The 16,715-nt window shown below is 41.3% G+C and overlaps 1 protein-coding gene across 1 annotated transcript in view; it reads left to right on the forward strand.

Annotated features, from left to right (window-relative positions):
* Positions 1-16,383, forward strand: part of LOC133659993 (collagen alpha-1(VIII) chain-like) — a 30,847-nt gene extending 14,464 nt beyond the window's left edge. The window contains 5 exon segments of the mRNA XM_062062990.1: positions 13,397-13,511; positions 13,626-13,869; positions 13,970-15,019; positions 15,022-15,381; positions 15,384-16,383. Coding sequence (XP_061918974.1) covers positions 13,632-13,869; positions 13,970-15,019; positions 15,022-15,381; positions 15,384-15,910 — 2,175 coding nt within the window. The 5' untranslated portion in view covers positions 13,397-13,511; positions 13,626-13,631 and the 3' untranslated portion in view covers positions 15,911-16,383.
* The last annotated feature ends 332 nt before the right edge of the window (positions 16,384-16,715 follow it).

Genomic DNA, 16,715 nt, shown 5'->3' on the forward strand with positions numbered 1-16,715 from the left:
CAGGAAGAAAACGCAAGCTATCGCCTGCTGCTGAGAGAAAATTGGTCAGGATCATCAAGAGTCAACCGAGAACCACCAAAAAGTAGGTCTGCAATGAATTGGAAGCTGCTGGAACACGGGTGTCAGTGTCCACAGTCAAGTGTGTTTTGCATCGCCATGGACTGAGGCTAACATGCAAGAAGGAAGCCCTTGCTCCAGAAGCGACACCTTAAGGCTGGTCTAAAGTTTGCTGCTGATCACATGGACAAAGATAAGACCTTCTAGAGCAGGGGTCACCAATACGGTGCCCGCGGGCACCAGGTAGCCCGTAAGGACCAGATGAGTAGCCCGCTGGCCTGTTCTAAAAATAGCTCAAATAGCAGCACTTACCAGTGAGCTGCCTCTATTTTTTAAAATTGTATTTATTTACTAGCAAGCTGGTCTCGCTTTGCTCGACATTTTTAATTCTAAGAGAGACAAAACTCAAATAGAATTTGAAAATCCAAGAAAATATTTTAAAGCCTTGGTCTTCACTAACAGACAAAGAAACAGATCACAGATTTGGTGTCCAGTTCAAAGTGTGACATGATTTATTTAAAAATTTGAGAGTTGACTTTTGTATTTTACATGAGTTATTATTTGTACAAACATGGTGCAAAGTAATTCATGATTTGTTAAAAAATGTTAGTGGCTAGCCAGTTAAAATGGGATATTTTGATTTCACAAGACTGTCTTAGAAGTGATCATTTGAAAATGTTCAATTTGAAAAATGTGCACTTCGAGAAAATATAAAAATAAAGTGTTGCATATTGATATTTATCTGTTTCTATATATATTTATTGTGAGAAATCATTAAGATGATCAGTGTTTCCACAGAGATAAATATCATTAATTATTAATAATAACATAGGGTTAAAGGTAAATTGAGCAAATTGGCTACTTCTGGCAATTTATTTAAGTGTGTATAAAACTGGTAGCCCTTCGCATTAATCACTACCCAAGAAGTAGCTCTTGGTTTCAAAAAGGTTGGTGACCCCTGTTCTAGAGGAAAGTTATGTGGTCAGATGAAACAAAAATTGAGCTGTTTGGCCACAACACCCAGCAGTATGTTTGGAGGAGAAAAGGCGAGGCCTTTAATCCCAGGAACACCAGCCTACCGTCAAGCATGGTGGTGGTAGTATTATGCTCTGGGCCTGTTTTGCTGCCAATGGAACTGGTGCTTTACAGAGAGTAAATGGGACAATGAAAAAGGCGGATTATCTCCAAATTCTTCAGGACAACCTAAAATCATCAGCCCGGAGGGTTTTTTTTAGAATGGCCTTCTCAAAGTCCTGACTTAAATGCCATTGAGAACATGTGGACAATGCTGAAGAAACAAGTCCATGTCAGAAAACCAACAAATTTAGCTGAACTGGACTAATTTTGTCAAGAGGAGTGGTCCAAAATTCAAGCAGAAGCTTGCCAGAAGCTTGTGGATGGCTACCAAAAGCGCCTTATTGCAGTGAAACTTGCCAAGGGACATGTAAGCAAATATTAACATTGCTGTATGTATACTTTTGACCCAGCACATTTGCTCACATTTTCAGTAGACCCATAATAAATTCATAAAAGAAGCAAACTTCATGAATGTTTTTTGTGACCAACAAGTATGTGCTCCCATCACTCTATCACAAGAAAATAAGAGTTGTAGAAATTATTGGAAACTCAAGACAGCCATGACATTATGACTGTAACTGCAACTGGCATCGCAATTTTGGGGGGTAATCAGATATTTAAGGCTGCAACAATCTCACAAAAAAGGCTTTCAAAACCTCTGGTGGGGGGGGGGGGGCTGATTTGTACAGACTATTATTTTTCCGAGTCATTGGGAGATACAGCAATGTAAATATGTGTAGCATCAGCAGGGCCGGCCTGTGGCATAGGCCGTATAGGCAAATGCTAAGGGCGCCGTCCATCAGGGGGCGCCACGCCAGTGCCACAAATGTTGGAGGAAAAAAAAAAAAAAAAAAAACTATTATTTCTAAATACATAAAATAATCCCACGTTAATTAAAATGCAAAGTAAAGCCTATTTAATAGAAATATTATTTGTTACAACATTACGCCCCCCCTCCCCCGGCACGGTGCGCCCCCTCCCTTCCCATATCATGACTCTTTTTGGACGTCACCACACAAAAAAATCAACACAAGATGTCAAAACGGCCAAAACTGTCAGGTGCCCAGGGAAGAAAAAAGAGAAAAGAAGAGGAGAAACGAGAAAAAGACAGAGGTAGCAGGTAGGAAACGTTAGCCTACATGAAATTATTTGTCTGTTACAGAATGTGATAGTAACCTGGCTTTTTAGCATTAAGCTAATGTTACATGATTCGGCAATTGCTAATCAATAAATGTTTTAACGTCGGGTTAATATTGTGGAGGGGGCTAAATTGTTATGGAAAATAATAATGTAACGTTAGGTAATTACAGTACTCCCTGGTGTACAGTCATTTGTAAGTCATTCTAGTTAATGCAATATTAAAAAGCACAAATAGAGAACTCTGTAGGATCCCCTTTTTTTGTAATATAGTTGTTAAAGTCATACTGGTTTGATATCTTGTTTTGTGCAGTGTCTTATTTATATTGTATTTTTAATGTATTTTATGCAACTTGTTGACACGTTTTATTTTGTGTTTATGTATATAAAAAATATTGTATTTCATATATTCATTTTTTATTTTTTGTATTCATTTATTTATCCATATTTTTTTTATCTTGTTAACTATTCTGATTGTTAATTGGCTTTCTTTAAGTAAAAAAAAAAGGTCAAAGACAAAGCTATTCGGTTTCTTGTGAGTACATACACTTCACTGCCGGTGTGGGGGGGCGCCACCTAAAATCTTGCCTAGGGCGCCAGATTGGTTAGGGCCGGGCCTGAGCATCAGCCTAATTATGGACATTGATGCAATGTCTTTTGCCAACACGCCCAAACATGCAAGGATTACCTGGAATTTGACCGTGGGGCACACCACATAGGCAATTCTCCGGAAATATGCACACATGAATGTTCTTCCACAGGCTCACCATTAAAGATAAAGCAAGGAACTTCTCCACATCAGTTGTTGTTTTTGCATATGTAAATATGCATCACTCTTGACCAATCGCAGTTAAGATCGGAGTAAAACACACCACAAGTTGCTGCAGGTAGAGCGTTTAGAGTCAAACAAAAGGCACGAGCCCACTGAAAAACAGCAAAGTGTGGTGGAAAGTGGCAGTTGTCCATGCTAGGTATTTGCTTCCCATCAAGGGGAGATGTGGAGCGAAAGCAAAAATGTTGGCGAATGATTGATAGATGCAGTAGACGGTGCATCCAGCTCATTGTGAAGAATGTCTGCCTTTAAAAGTCATGCAGATAACTTGTGCTCGTGTAACACAGCTGCTACTTTGGTTTGCGTTTTCTTCAATAAAACGTGACACCGCTGAACAATATGCAAGTTTGTGACTTCGCTCTAGGCACACCTGCACCATCCAGTAAGATCTGTTGCAAGAGCTGTATTCAAAGTGTACTTAATATCACTTAAATGAACTAAATGAACAGTCAAGTATGTATGACTTTAACATTAAGTAGGTTATTTTTTTGTGTGATGCTGAGAGTTACGCCAAGGTACTGGAAAGGAGGGTCCGGCCGATAGTCGAACCTCAGATTCAAGAGGAGCAATGTGGATTCCGTCCTGGTCGTGGAACAACTGACCAACTCTTTACGCTTGCGGGAATCCTGGAGAGGGCCTGGGAGTATGCCTATCCAGTCTACATGTGTTTTGTGGATTTGGAGAAGGCGTATGACCGCGTCCCTCGGGAGATCTTGTGGGAGGTGCTGAGGGAGTACGGAGTGAGGGGAACCCTGTTGAGGGCCATCCAATCTCTGTACAACCAAAGCGAGAGTTGTGTCCGGGTGCTTGGATGTAAGTCGGATCCGTTTCCAGTGGGGGTTGGTCTCCGCCAGGGCTGCGCTCTGTCACCTATCCTGTTTGTGATTTTCATGGACAGGATTTCTAGGCGAAGTCGTGGCCATGGCGGAGAGGGTATACGTCTCGGGGGGCTAAAGGTTGCGTCACTGCTGTTTGCAGATGATGTGGTCCTGATGGCACCTTCGGTTCGTGACCTTCAGCTCTCACTGGATCGGTTCGCAGCCGAGTGTTCAGCGGCTGGAATGAGGATCAGCATCTCCAAATCTGAGGCCATGGTTCTCAGCAGGAAACCGATGGTTTGTACAGTCCGGGTAGGGGACAGGACTCTGTCCCAGGTGGAGGAGTTTAAGTATCTCGGGGTCTTGTTCACGAGTGAGGGAAAGATGGAGAAGGAAATCAGCCGGAGAATCGGAGCAGCTGGGGCAGTATTGCAGTCTCTCTGCCGCACTGTTGTGACGAAACGGGAGCTGAGCCAGAAGGCAAAGCTCTCGGTCTACCGAGCTATCTACATTCCTACTCTCACCTATGGTCATGAAGTGTGGGTAATGACCGAAAGAATAAGATCGCGGATACAAGCGGCCGAAATGAGTTTCCTCAGAAGGGTGGCTGGCATCTCCCTTAGAGATAGGGTGAGAAGTGCAGTCACCCGAGAGAGACTCGGAGTAGAGCCGCTGCTCCTTCGCTTGGAAAGGAGCCAGCTTAGGTGGTTCGGGCATCTCGTGCGGATGCCTCACGAGCGTCTCCCTAGGGAGGTCCTCGTTGCACGTCCCACTGGGAGGAGGCCCCGCGGCAGGCCAAGGACCAGATGGGGGGATTACATCTCCTCTCTGGCCTGGGAACGCTTCGGGATTCCCCAGGAGGAAGTCGCAAATGTTGCTCTGGAGAGGGAAGTCTGGGGGTCTCTGCTGGAGCTGCTGTCCCCGCGACCCGATTCCGGATAAGCGGTTGAAGATGGATGGATGGATGAGAGTTACAGTTGTCGGGTTCAAACACTGATGACATCTGTTAAACAAGACAAGAGGCAAAGAATTAAACAAAGACAGAATTCAATTTGGACTCAATATTGAGGAGAGTCATCTGTACACTGTACCCTTGCACAGTATCTCAGCACGCTCTGGCGAAAGATTGCACGCCTCCTTCTTTTATTTTGGATTTTGTTTCCAAAGGACAAAGGTCGCAAAAAGTTCACAGAAAAGGTCGTGAACAATTCACAGAAAAGGTCAGTTCAAAACGAGTTCGTAAAATAGTTCCAAAAGAGGTCCATAAAATAGTTCAAAAAGATGTCCGTGAACCAATTCAAAAAGGAGGTTCAAAAAGAGGTCGTCTGGAAATTGGGCAGATCCTGTCTTCTCTCTGCTTTGAAGTCTTTGGGTTAGAACAGGGGTGGGCAATTAATTTTTACAGGGGGCCACATGAGCAACCCGAGCACTGCTGGAGGGCCACATCGACAATATTTCAATTAAATTTTGCTCAATATTATTTTTGATATATACCGTAAGATAAATAATAATAATAATAATAATAATAATAATAATAATAATAATAATAATAATAATAATAATAATAATTAATAATAATAATACTTTAATTTAACCTAACTTAACTTTATACCAAAAGCACTGCTTTGGAAATTATTTGTACCCCTTTCAGAGATTACATTTAGTTCCCCTTAAACATCCTCATGTTGCACAATGAAATGTAAGCATAGGATGAAGTGTGCATTCCTGTAACTTTCTCTAGTAACAGCATTCCATGACTAATATAAATAAATTAACATTAATAATAAATGACAGTAAAAAAAAGCACACATATGACTGAGGAGTCATAGTGTAACTTTGTGTGGTGTTTGAGTTGTCCGACTTTTTGTGTGGCCATAAACGCACCGGTGGTTTAGTGGTATGCGTGTTGGTGACAGATGACAAGTTGGTTTTGGCCTGGTTTGTACGGCAGAAAATGACTAGTTTTTCAAGATAGAAGTGTTTTACTCATGTTTTTGGTGTGGTTATGGCCGAATATAAACAGTTTTGCTCAATAAAGTGATCAATATAATTCCTGGCCTCGAAGCATCTCGATAGACGTTACAATAATTGAACGGTGTTCAATTGAACGGCGTTGACGAACACCGTTAGGGCCGCTTGTTGTCACTGTCACTCAAAGTTGCATTGCAAAATTACATAGAATAAATGTGTTTATTTTGTTTAGAATTCAGACGGGTTTGATTTGGTGCGTGGCATATATTTGCTGTGCGCAGAGGACGCTTGAGCAGTGCGCAATTGCGCAGGCGCGCACCTTAGAGGGAACGTTGCTTGGCAGTCCATGTCTTGTTGAAAACACGCCATTCTTCATCAACTATTCTCTTTTTAGCGTCTCGGGTGTAAACCGTGCATCACTTGTCGCTGTGCACCTTCACTCACAGGTTACACATACGGCCATAAATAACACTTTTCAAAATAAAAGCAGCACAGTTGTATTGCCCGCACGACATAGATGTTTTTTCAACTTTATTTTGTAATATGTGATTGAAGCTGTTCACATTCACTCACAATCACGCACGCGCATACGTCCACACGGAAGTAATACAAATAACGCTTTTCAAAACAAAAGCAGCACCGTTGTATTGCACACTCGACATACATACTGTTTTACATTTATTTTGTAATTTATGATTGGCCTCACGCGGGCCGGACAGGGACGCACAAAGGGCCGGATGTGGCCCGCGGGCCGCAGAATGCCCAGGTCTGGGTTAGAACAATATCTTTCTGTTGATTACCATACATAAAAGACCACAGGAACACCTTCATCTTGCTTCCCCCCCTACACAGTGGAGTTTTATGAGCCTTACTCTTGGTAGGTTCCAAAGACAGCTTTTGTCTTCTCACCAGACCCTCAATGTAACAAAGTTTTTGTGATAATCTAACAACAATTATTCTAACAACAGTGCATCCAGAAAGTATTCACATCTACATTTTGTTATGTTACAGTCTTATTCCAAAATGCAATACATACATTTTTTTTTTCCTTAAAATACCCCAATATGAAAATTTTAAAAACGTTGTTTGGTTTATTTCGCAAAGTTATTAAAAATTACGAATTAAAAAAACACATGTACATAAGTATTCACGGTCTTTGCCGTGGAGGTCAAATGCGTCTTCTTTCAACTGATCTTTTTTGTAGAGTTGTTCCTACCGCCTAATTGGAGTCCACCTGTGGTAAATTCAGTTGGTTGGACATGATTTGGAAAGTCACACACCTGTGCATATTGGAGTTGTCCCGATACCAGAATGATTTCGATATTTTTCGGTACTTTTCTAAATAAAGGGGACCACAAAAAAATTGCATTATTGGCTTTATTTTTTTTTTTAAATCTTAGGGTACATGAAACATATGTTTATTATTGCAAGTTTGTCCTTAAATAAAATAGTGAACATACAAGACAACTTGTCTTTTAGTAGTAAGTAAACAAACAAAGACTCCTAATTAGTCTGCTGACATATGCACTAACATATTGTGTCATTTATACACCTATTATTTTGTCAACATTATTAAGGACAAGTGGTAGAAAATGAATTATTAATCTACTTGTTCATTTACTGTTAATATCTGCTTACTTTCTCTTTTAACATGTTCTATCTACATTTCTGTTAAAATGTAATAATAACTTATTCTTCTGTTGTTAGATACTTTACATTAGTTGTGGATAATACCACAAATTTGAGTATCAATCCGATACCAAGTCGTTACAGGATCATACATTGGTCGTATTCAAAGTCCTCATGTGTCCAGGGACATATTTCCTGAGTTCATAAACATAATATAATTTTTTTTTAAACGAAAGAAGAAGCCAAAAAATATCGACGTAATCATAGTAGTGTCGACTAGATACGCTACTGTACTTGGTATCATTACAGTGGATGTTAGGTGTGGATCCACCAATGGCGTTTGTTTACATTTTGACGCCGGTGAGCTACGGTGTGTAGTGAAGCATGTTTAGCTATTCCTCGTCCTGCAGAGATGACACTTGTAAGAAACGTACTTTATCTGTCGCCATGGAAACGAGGATTAGTGATTTAGAAGTAGCTAAAACACTGCCGACTGGGGCTGGACTTTAGCCGCTAGCTAGCTAGCCCTGTCTTAAAGCACCTCTTCCTGAGGGCGTTTCAGTGTTATAACTTCACCTTTGTCGTCAGTTTTTAAGCCAAATTGCGTCCGTTTTCTCCCTTTTCTGTCTACACACTGTGTCAGCTTGTAAGTACTCAGTGATTGTGCGCTGCCGAACATGCTCGTCTGCTCGTAAACCAGCAATGTCACGACGGGGGATGTGGAGGGGTGGCGGACCGGTACTTTTCAGAGGCGGTATAGTACCGAATATGTTATCGCTGTACTATACTGATACCGGTGTACCGTACAACCCTAGTTCATATATAAGATTCCACACTTGAGAGGGTGTGGCAGAGCACAAACCAAGAATGAAGTCGAAGGAATTGTCTGCAGACCTCTGAGACAGCATGTCTGGAAGCACAAATCTGGGGAAGACTACAGAAAAATATCTGCTGCCTTGAAGGTCACAGTAAGCCATACTTGCCAACCTTGAGACCTCCAATATCGGGAGGTGGGGGGGCTTGGTCGGGGGTGGGGGGTGGGGTGTGTGGTTGGGGGTGGGGGCGTGGTTATTTAAAGCTAGAATTCACCAACTCGAGTATTTCATATATATATATATATATATATATATATATATATATATATATATATATATATATATATATATATATATATATATATATATATATATATATATATATATATATATATATATATGTATGAAATACTTGACTTTCAGTGAATTCTAGCTATATATATATATATATATATATATATATATATATATATATATATATATATATATATATATATATATATATATATATATATATATATATTTATTTTATTATACATATAAATAAAAGAAATACTTGAATTTCAGTGTTCCGGTGGCTATCCAGTGGATGGCAGTATTGTCCTGTTTAACTTTTCCGTTCATGATGAGTATATCATTTCGGCCACCGTGTTCAATGGAGAAGTCTGTTCTACAAAATTTACAGGCAACATACCCCTTCCCCTTCGAACTGTCCTGGATGAACTGACATTCTTGTTTCCATTCGTTTTGGAACTTGCAAGCGCATTTCTTCATCTTGCTCGTCGACGGCGTCGCCATGTCTGTAACGTCCTCGTTCTTCTGCTTCGTCTCCTTGTTGTGTGCGCAGTTGTGCACTCTACTCTCTAAAAGCCCTAGATGTTATGACGTCATTGGGCAGGCAAGCTGTTTATATTGTGGGAAAGCGGACGTGAGAACAGGCTGTCCCCACTCAGGTCCGCATTGAGCTGGAGGGGGCGTGGCCTCCAGCTCCGGCTGAATACCGGGAGTTTGTTCGGGAGGTTGTCGGGAGAGGCGCTGAATACCGGGATTCTCCCGCTAAAAACGGGAGGGTTGGCAAGTATGCAGTAAGTAAATTGGTCTCCATTAATGTAATGAACTTCAAAATCATTATGGGGTTATTGTGTGTAGACTTTTGAGGGAAAAGATCATTTATTCCATCATGGAATAAGGCGTAACAAACACAACCAAAATGTGGAAAAAAAAAATGCTCTGTAGTTTTCAGAATGTTGTTTATTTGATAGGGTTCAAATACATTATTATAATGTATTTTCACTAGAATTGAGCTGTCAAGAACTTTATCTGCAAGCGCTCCCACAATTCCACACGCAACAAAGGTGCATTCCCCAGATGTCATGGCCTCACTCCCTGCTGTCAGCTGAGTGTTGCGCGTCAAAGTCCGAGGCCAAACAGAGGTCCAAAAACCGCTCTTGGTTTGGTCCAATTGGAAGCGGCCGGGGCCAGAATGGAAATGTGATTATTTTTCAAAGCTGAGTTGGAGGCGATAAAAGACGAGTGGCTTCTGACTAAACCCAAGCCGGTTCTGAGGAGCCCGCATGCTATGTGTTACACATTTTTACAGCGTGAACAGATGTTTTATTGTGAAAAGGAACATCGTGCAAAGAAGTAGAAGATGCTGACAAACTCCGTCTTTACTCTGGCACACATTCGCCATGACATGTGAGCACCAGCGCCCCCTGGAGGTAGGCTGTTGTCTTTAAGGCCGTCCAGGTTGCTGCATAATCCTCGGAGGTCCAATCCAGGCCCGGCCCTAACCAATCTGGCGCCCTAGGCAAGATTTTAGGTGGCGCGCCCCCCCCCCCCCCCCCCCCCACACATCGGCAGTGAAGTGTATATACTCACAAGAAACCGAATAGCTTTGTCTTTGACCTTTTTTTTTTTACTTAAAGAAAGCAAATTAACAATCAGAATAGTTAACAAGATAAAAAAAAATATGGATAAATAAATGAATACAAAAAATAAAAAATGAATATATGAAATACAATATTTTTTACATACATAAACACAAAATAAAACGTGTCAACAAGTTGCATAAAATAAATTAAAAATACAATATAAATAAGGCACTGCACAAAACAAGATATCAAACCAGTATGACTTTAACAACTATATTACAAAAGAAGGGGATCCTACAGAGTTCTCTATTTGTGCTTTTTAATATTGCATTAACTAGAATGACTTACAAATGACTGTACACCAGGGAGTACTGTAATTACCTAACGTTACATTATTATTTTCCATAACAATTTAGCCCCCTCCACAATATTAACCCGACGTTAAAACAGAACTAGCTATTTATTGATTAGCAATTGCCGAATCATGTAGCATTAGCTTAATGCTAAAAAGACAGGTTACTATCACATTCTGTAACAGACAAATAATTTCATGTAGGCTAACGTTACCTACCTGCTACCTCTGTCTTTTTCTCGTTTCTCCTCTTCTTTTCTTCCCTGGGCACCTGACAGTTTTGGCCGTTTCGATTTGTTTTATGTGGTGACGTCCAAAAAGAGTCATGAATGATACGGGAAGTGAGGGGGCGCACTGTGCCGGGGGAGGGGGGGCGTAATGTTGTAACAAATAATATTTCTATTAAATAGGCTTTACTTTGCATTTTAATTAACGTGGGATTATTTTATGTATTTAGAAATAATAGTACCAACTTTTTTTATTATTTTTTTTTTTTTCCTCCAACATTTGTGGCACTGGCGTGGCGCCCCCTGATGGACGGCGCCCTTAGCATTTGCCTATACGGCCTATGCCACGGGCCGGCCCTGGTCCAATGCAACATTTGTTTTAGGTCTCGGCCTGTGTTTTCAAAGCTCTGCTGTCAGGTTTTTGGTTTTGCCCTTTTTGAAGTTTGAGTCTTTCCAAAACAAGTTTTCCCTGGAGATCCTTCTAAATTGTTTATTTGAGCTTATCAGTGCTTTATTTTACTTTCACTATAGTACCAGACTACAATGGAACCTCTAAAGACCGGGTGTGCACAGTGCAACCGATTTGCAACTAATTTGTATTGTCACCAATAATAATAAGATATATATATATATATATATATATATATATATATATATATATATATATATATATATATATATATATATATATATATATATATATATATATATATATATAAAATAAAATCACCTGACAAGCAGGGAAACCTGAGAAACAGGCTTGTCGGGATGATATAGCCTATGTGTTTTTCCTGACCTAACATATATTCCACTCTACCCCGGTATTGAGCACTGTATAACGGATAAACCACAGAAACCTCGACTATACATATATATATATATATATATATATATATATATATATATATATATATATATATATATATATATATATATATATATATATATATATATATATATATATATATATGTATATATATATATATGTATATAAAGTTAAAGTAAAGTACCAATGATTGTCACACACACACTAGGTGTGGTGAAATTAACCTCTGCATTTGACCCATCCCCTTGTTCACCCCCTGGGAGGTGAGGGGAGCAGTGAGCAGCAGCGGTGGCCGCGCCCGGGAATAATGTTTTGGTGATTTAACCCCCAATTCCAACCCTTGATGCTGAGTGCCAAGCAGGGAGGTAATGGGGCCCATTTTTATAGTCTTTGGTATGACTCAGCCGGGGTTTGAACTCATGACCTACCGATCTCAGGGCGGACACTCTAACCACAACGCCGCTGATATATATATATATATATATATATATATATATATATATATATATATATATATATATATATATATATATATATATATATATATATATATATATACACTACCGTTCAAAAGTTTGGGGTCACATTGAAATGTCCTTATTTTTGAAGGAAAAGCACTGTACTTTTCAATGAAGATAACTTTAAACTAGTCTTAACTTTACAGAAATACACTCTATACATTGCTAATGTGGTAAATGACTATTCTAGCTGCAAATGTCTGGTTTTTGGTGCAATATCTACATAGGTGTATAGAGGCCCATTTCCAGCAACTATCACTCCAGTGTTCTAATGGTACAATGTGTTTGCTCATTGGCTCAGAAGGCTAATTGATGATTAGAAAACCCTTGTGCAATCATGTTCACACATCTGAAAACACTTTAGCTCGTTACAGAAGCTACAAAACTGACCTTCCTTTGAGCAGATTGAGTTTCTGGAGCATCACATTTGTGGGGTCAATTAAACGCTCCAAATGGCCAGAAAAAGAGAACTTTCATCTGAAACTCGACAGTCTATTCTTGTTCTTAGAAATGAAGGCTATTCCACTAAATTGTTTGGGTGACCCCAAACTTTTGAACAGTAGTGTGTATATATATATATATATATATATATATATATATATATATATATATATATATATATATATATATATATATATATATATATATATATATATATATATATATATATATATACACATATATATATATATATATATATATATATATATATATATATATATATATATATATATATATATATATACATATATATATATATATATATATATATATATATATATATATATATATATATATATATATATATATATATATATATATATATATATATGCACAGAACAACCCACTCTATGCTCCCCCACGCTCAGCTTCAACACTGCTTGATACACTATGACGCTACCACAATGAATGAGAAGAAAGTTGCGAAAATAGACTAATCTGAACTAAAGATGAATGCATTCCAGCACATATTTAGTCAATTAAATGTAAACACAAAAGTACATTTTTGATCCCATTTTTTTTTTTTGTTCATTTTGTTTACATTTTCGGGTAATCTGAGCTTCCCTTGCAGCCTTAAGCGATCACCAATGCTGCGTACTTACAGTACTCACACTAATGTACTCATTTACTTACTGACATTATTACATCGCACAGCATTTTGATATTTACAATATTTCGAGGAAAAATAAACATTTCTGTAACACTGTCTAAAAGTGAAGGAGCGACCGGGTGTTCATGAACATGACAATTCTCTGTTTTCAGAGCTAAGACCTGACCAGAGCCCATAGATGGCCGTTGTGCTGCCCGTGCCTTGGAGACGAGCCACAGAAGCAACCAATAAGCAGAAGGCGAAGATATTTCCTTGGCTAATCTGAAAGTAAGCACACGTGTTGGAGGTTCACATCTCCACTACTTCATGGCCATAGTTCAATTTGCCAGAGTTGCACTATTTGAGCCCTAAAAAGATCAACCGTCTTCTTTTTCTCCCCAGTAGAAAATGGGGTCTATGTTCTTCCATCACATCCACGTATTCATCGTCTTGCTCCACCAGGCCCACGGCGGTGCGTTCTACAGAAGCAAGACAGCTCCTCAGCAACACCAGCCACAGTACAATGATGGCCATCCTCAACAGCCCTTTTTAGGGAATGAGATGCCATTACTGGGTCAGTACGGACAGGAGCTCCCTCAGCTTCCGCTTCAGTTGGGGAAAGAGCGACTGCTGACTGAAAGCAAAGGTCTCTGAATGTTATAGTTTCAAATGCAAAGCAGTAATAACTGAATTGTTGTTGATCAGTCTTGACCTCTCACTTCCAAATGTTTACTGTTTTTTTGAAGGACAAACATTCCCCAGAGGAGCCAAAGGCCCACCTCCCCCTGGTTCTAAAGGACAAGGTGTCCAAGTTGGATCGCAGGGAGTTCAGGGCCCAACGGGACCACCGGGACCGCAAGGGCCACCAGGTCTGCCAGGCCAGGGATTGCAAGGCATGCCAGGAAAGGCAGGTCCTCCCGGTCCTCAGGGCTACCAAGGAATTGGAAAACCAGGAATGCCCGGATTGCCTGGAAAACCGGGAGGACCTGGATTTCCAGGGCCACGGGGTGATTCAGGACCAAGTGGGGGTGAAGGGTCAATTGGACTTCCTGGTCCTCCAGGACTTCCTGGTCCACCTGGCCTCCCCGGGATTTTGAAGGCAGGAGGCCAGGGCCTGCCAGGACAACAAGGTTCTCAAGGAGAGCCGGGTCAAAGAGGCCTGCCGGGGTTTAATGGCCCACCAGGCCCCAGGGGAGAAAAAGGACTTGGTATACCTGGTTTACCCGGATTGAAAGGATCTATTGGACCATCAGGTCCACCTGGACATGCTGGCATCTCTGGAATTGGAAAACCTGGCATAAATGGTCTCCCCGGGCAGCCAGGAATATCAGGAAAACCTGGTCTTCGTGGTGAACCAGGGCCTTACGGAACACCTGGTGAGAGAGGACAACCAGGTCTTCCTGGTATATCAGGACTTGGAAAACCAGGGCAGGATGGCTTTAGAGGGCAACCAGGGATTCCTGGTGGAAAAGGTGAACATGGTTCTCCAGGATTACCAGGAAGCCCAGGTGTGCCTGGTTATGGCAAACCGGGCTTTCCAGGACCCAAAGGTCACAAGGGACACAGCGGGATCCCTGGATCTCCAGGCCCAAAAGGAGATAAGGGCCATGAAGGTTTTCCAGGTATTAATGGTCCTACTGGTTCCAGTGGTATACCTGGCCCACCAGGCCCAATAGGGCCCGCAGGTAGCATTGGCTTCACAGGGCAAAAGGGAGAATATGGGGATGGTGGGCCAATAGGAAAACCAGGATTAAAAGGAGATGTAGGCCCTACAGGCCTTACGGGACAGTCAGGTTTACAGGCAAGGCAGGACAACATGGACTGAGAGGGCTTCAAGGACCAACTGGCCCCAAGGGGGAGTCTGGCAATAAGGGGTTATTTGGTGCCCCTGGTACTGTAGGATTAACTGGACCAAGAGGGGAGAGTGGTCAACATGGTGATGAAGGCCAAAAGGGACCACAAGGGATTCCAGGACTTACAGGACCAGGTGGACCAATTGGACCTCCTGGGCTTCCTGGTCAAAAAGGGGAAACAGGTCCTCCTGGGATACCTGGCTATCCTGGGGCTGGAATACCTGGACCTGCTGGTGAGGTTGGTCCAAAAGGTAACTCTGGCCCGGGTGGGACTCCCGGACTTCCTGGACAACCAGGACAACCTGGACCCCTGGTCCTCCAGGTAGCTCTGCTGTATATCCTGACCTTGGACAGACCCTGCCAGTTTCAGGTCCATATAATGGCCAGAAACAAGGGTACAAGAAGCAAAACGGCGTCTACATGGGTAGCAATGCTTTGGAAATGCCGGCTTTCACAGCAAAGCTCACTGATCCGTTTCCTCCTGTCGGTTCCCCTGTTATTTTTGACAAAGTGCTACACAATGGCAATCAGGACTACAATCCTCAAAATGGCATTTTTACCTGTAGCGTACCAGGAATTTACTACTTTGCTTACCATGTCCACTGTAAAGGGAATAACGTGTGGGTGGCGCTGACGAAGAACAACGAGCCCGTCATGTACACGTATGATGAGTGCGGCAAGGGCTTGCTGGATCAGGCATCAGGTGGCTCTGTGCTCCCGCTACAGCAGGCCGACACGGTCCATATCCTGCTCCCGTCTGACCAGGCAGCAGGACTTTATGCTAGTCAGTATGTCCACTCCACCTTTTCTGGGTACTTACTGTACCCAAACTAAGTACTTAGATATGCATTTATGACAGCCAGAAGTGTGGAAATGTACACCTGAAGTTTAACAACAGCAATGAACCATGACTGATATTGCATTAAAATCATTACGTCTGTATGCGCACATGAACACTTTTCTATAAAGTTTTTTTTCAAACCCTTGTGTGGTGTTCGGGTCTGCGGGACCCGTTGTCATTTTTTATTAAAAGAAAAATGATACAATTAATTAATTCTTCAAACTGAGACTCACTGACTTTGGCTCATTTTCTGTGAAGAACAGATATCAGAATACATATTTAATGACCACACAACATACACCCCCGCCTACACATTTCTATTACATATAAGATATCCGGGTCCACTGGACCTGGGGCTAATAGAAGTGTGGAAATTGATGTTCTGTGTACCACACACACACACACACACACACACACACACACACACACACACACACACACACACACACACACACACACACACACACATACACACACACACACACACACACACACACACACACACACACACACACAGCAGGCCTAGACAGGAGGAGGACAGAGTGTAGGTACACAGAACATCAGAGGGTCAAATGTGCGAGAAAATGAGAGCAGACAGTGTTGACAAACAATGTTGCAACCTTGTGTGGGAACCGCAGGTGCAGAAACACAAAAGAAGAATCCCTGTGGGATGCAGAAACTGGCAGAGACATTTTCCGTGCAACGTTCATGTTGTTGTTACTCAGCCAGCGTTTGTGGGTCTGATGGACCCGTTGCATTTTGTGGCTTTTAATGCCTCACAATCAAACACTTTTATGT

Source organism: Entelurus aequoreus, linkage group LG01 (assembly GCF_033978785.1).
Source record: "Entelurus aequoreus isolate RoL-2023_Sb linkage group LG01, RoL_Eaeq_v1.1, whole genome shotgun sequence".
NCBI classification, from domain to species: Eukaryota; Metazoa; Chordata; class Actinopteri; order Syngnathiformes; family Syngnathidae; genus Entelurus; species Entelurus aequoreus.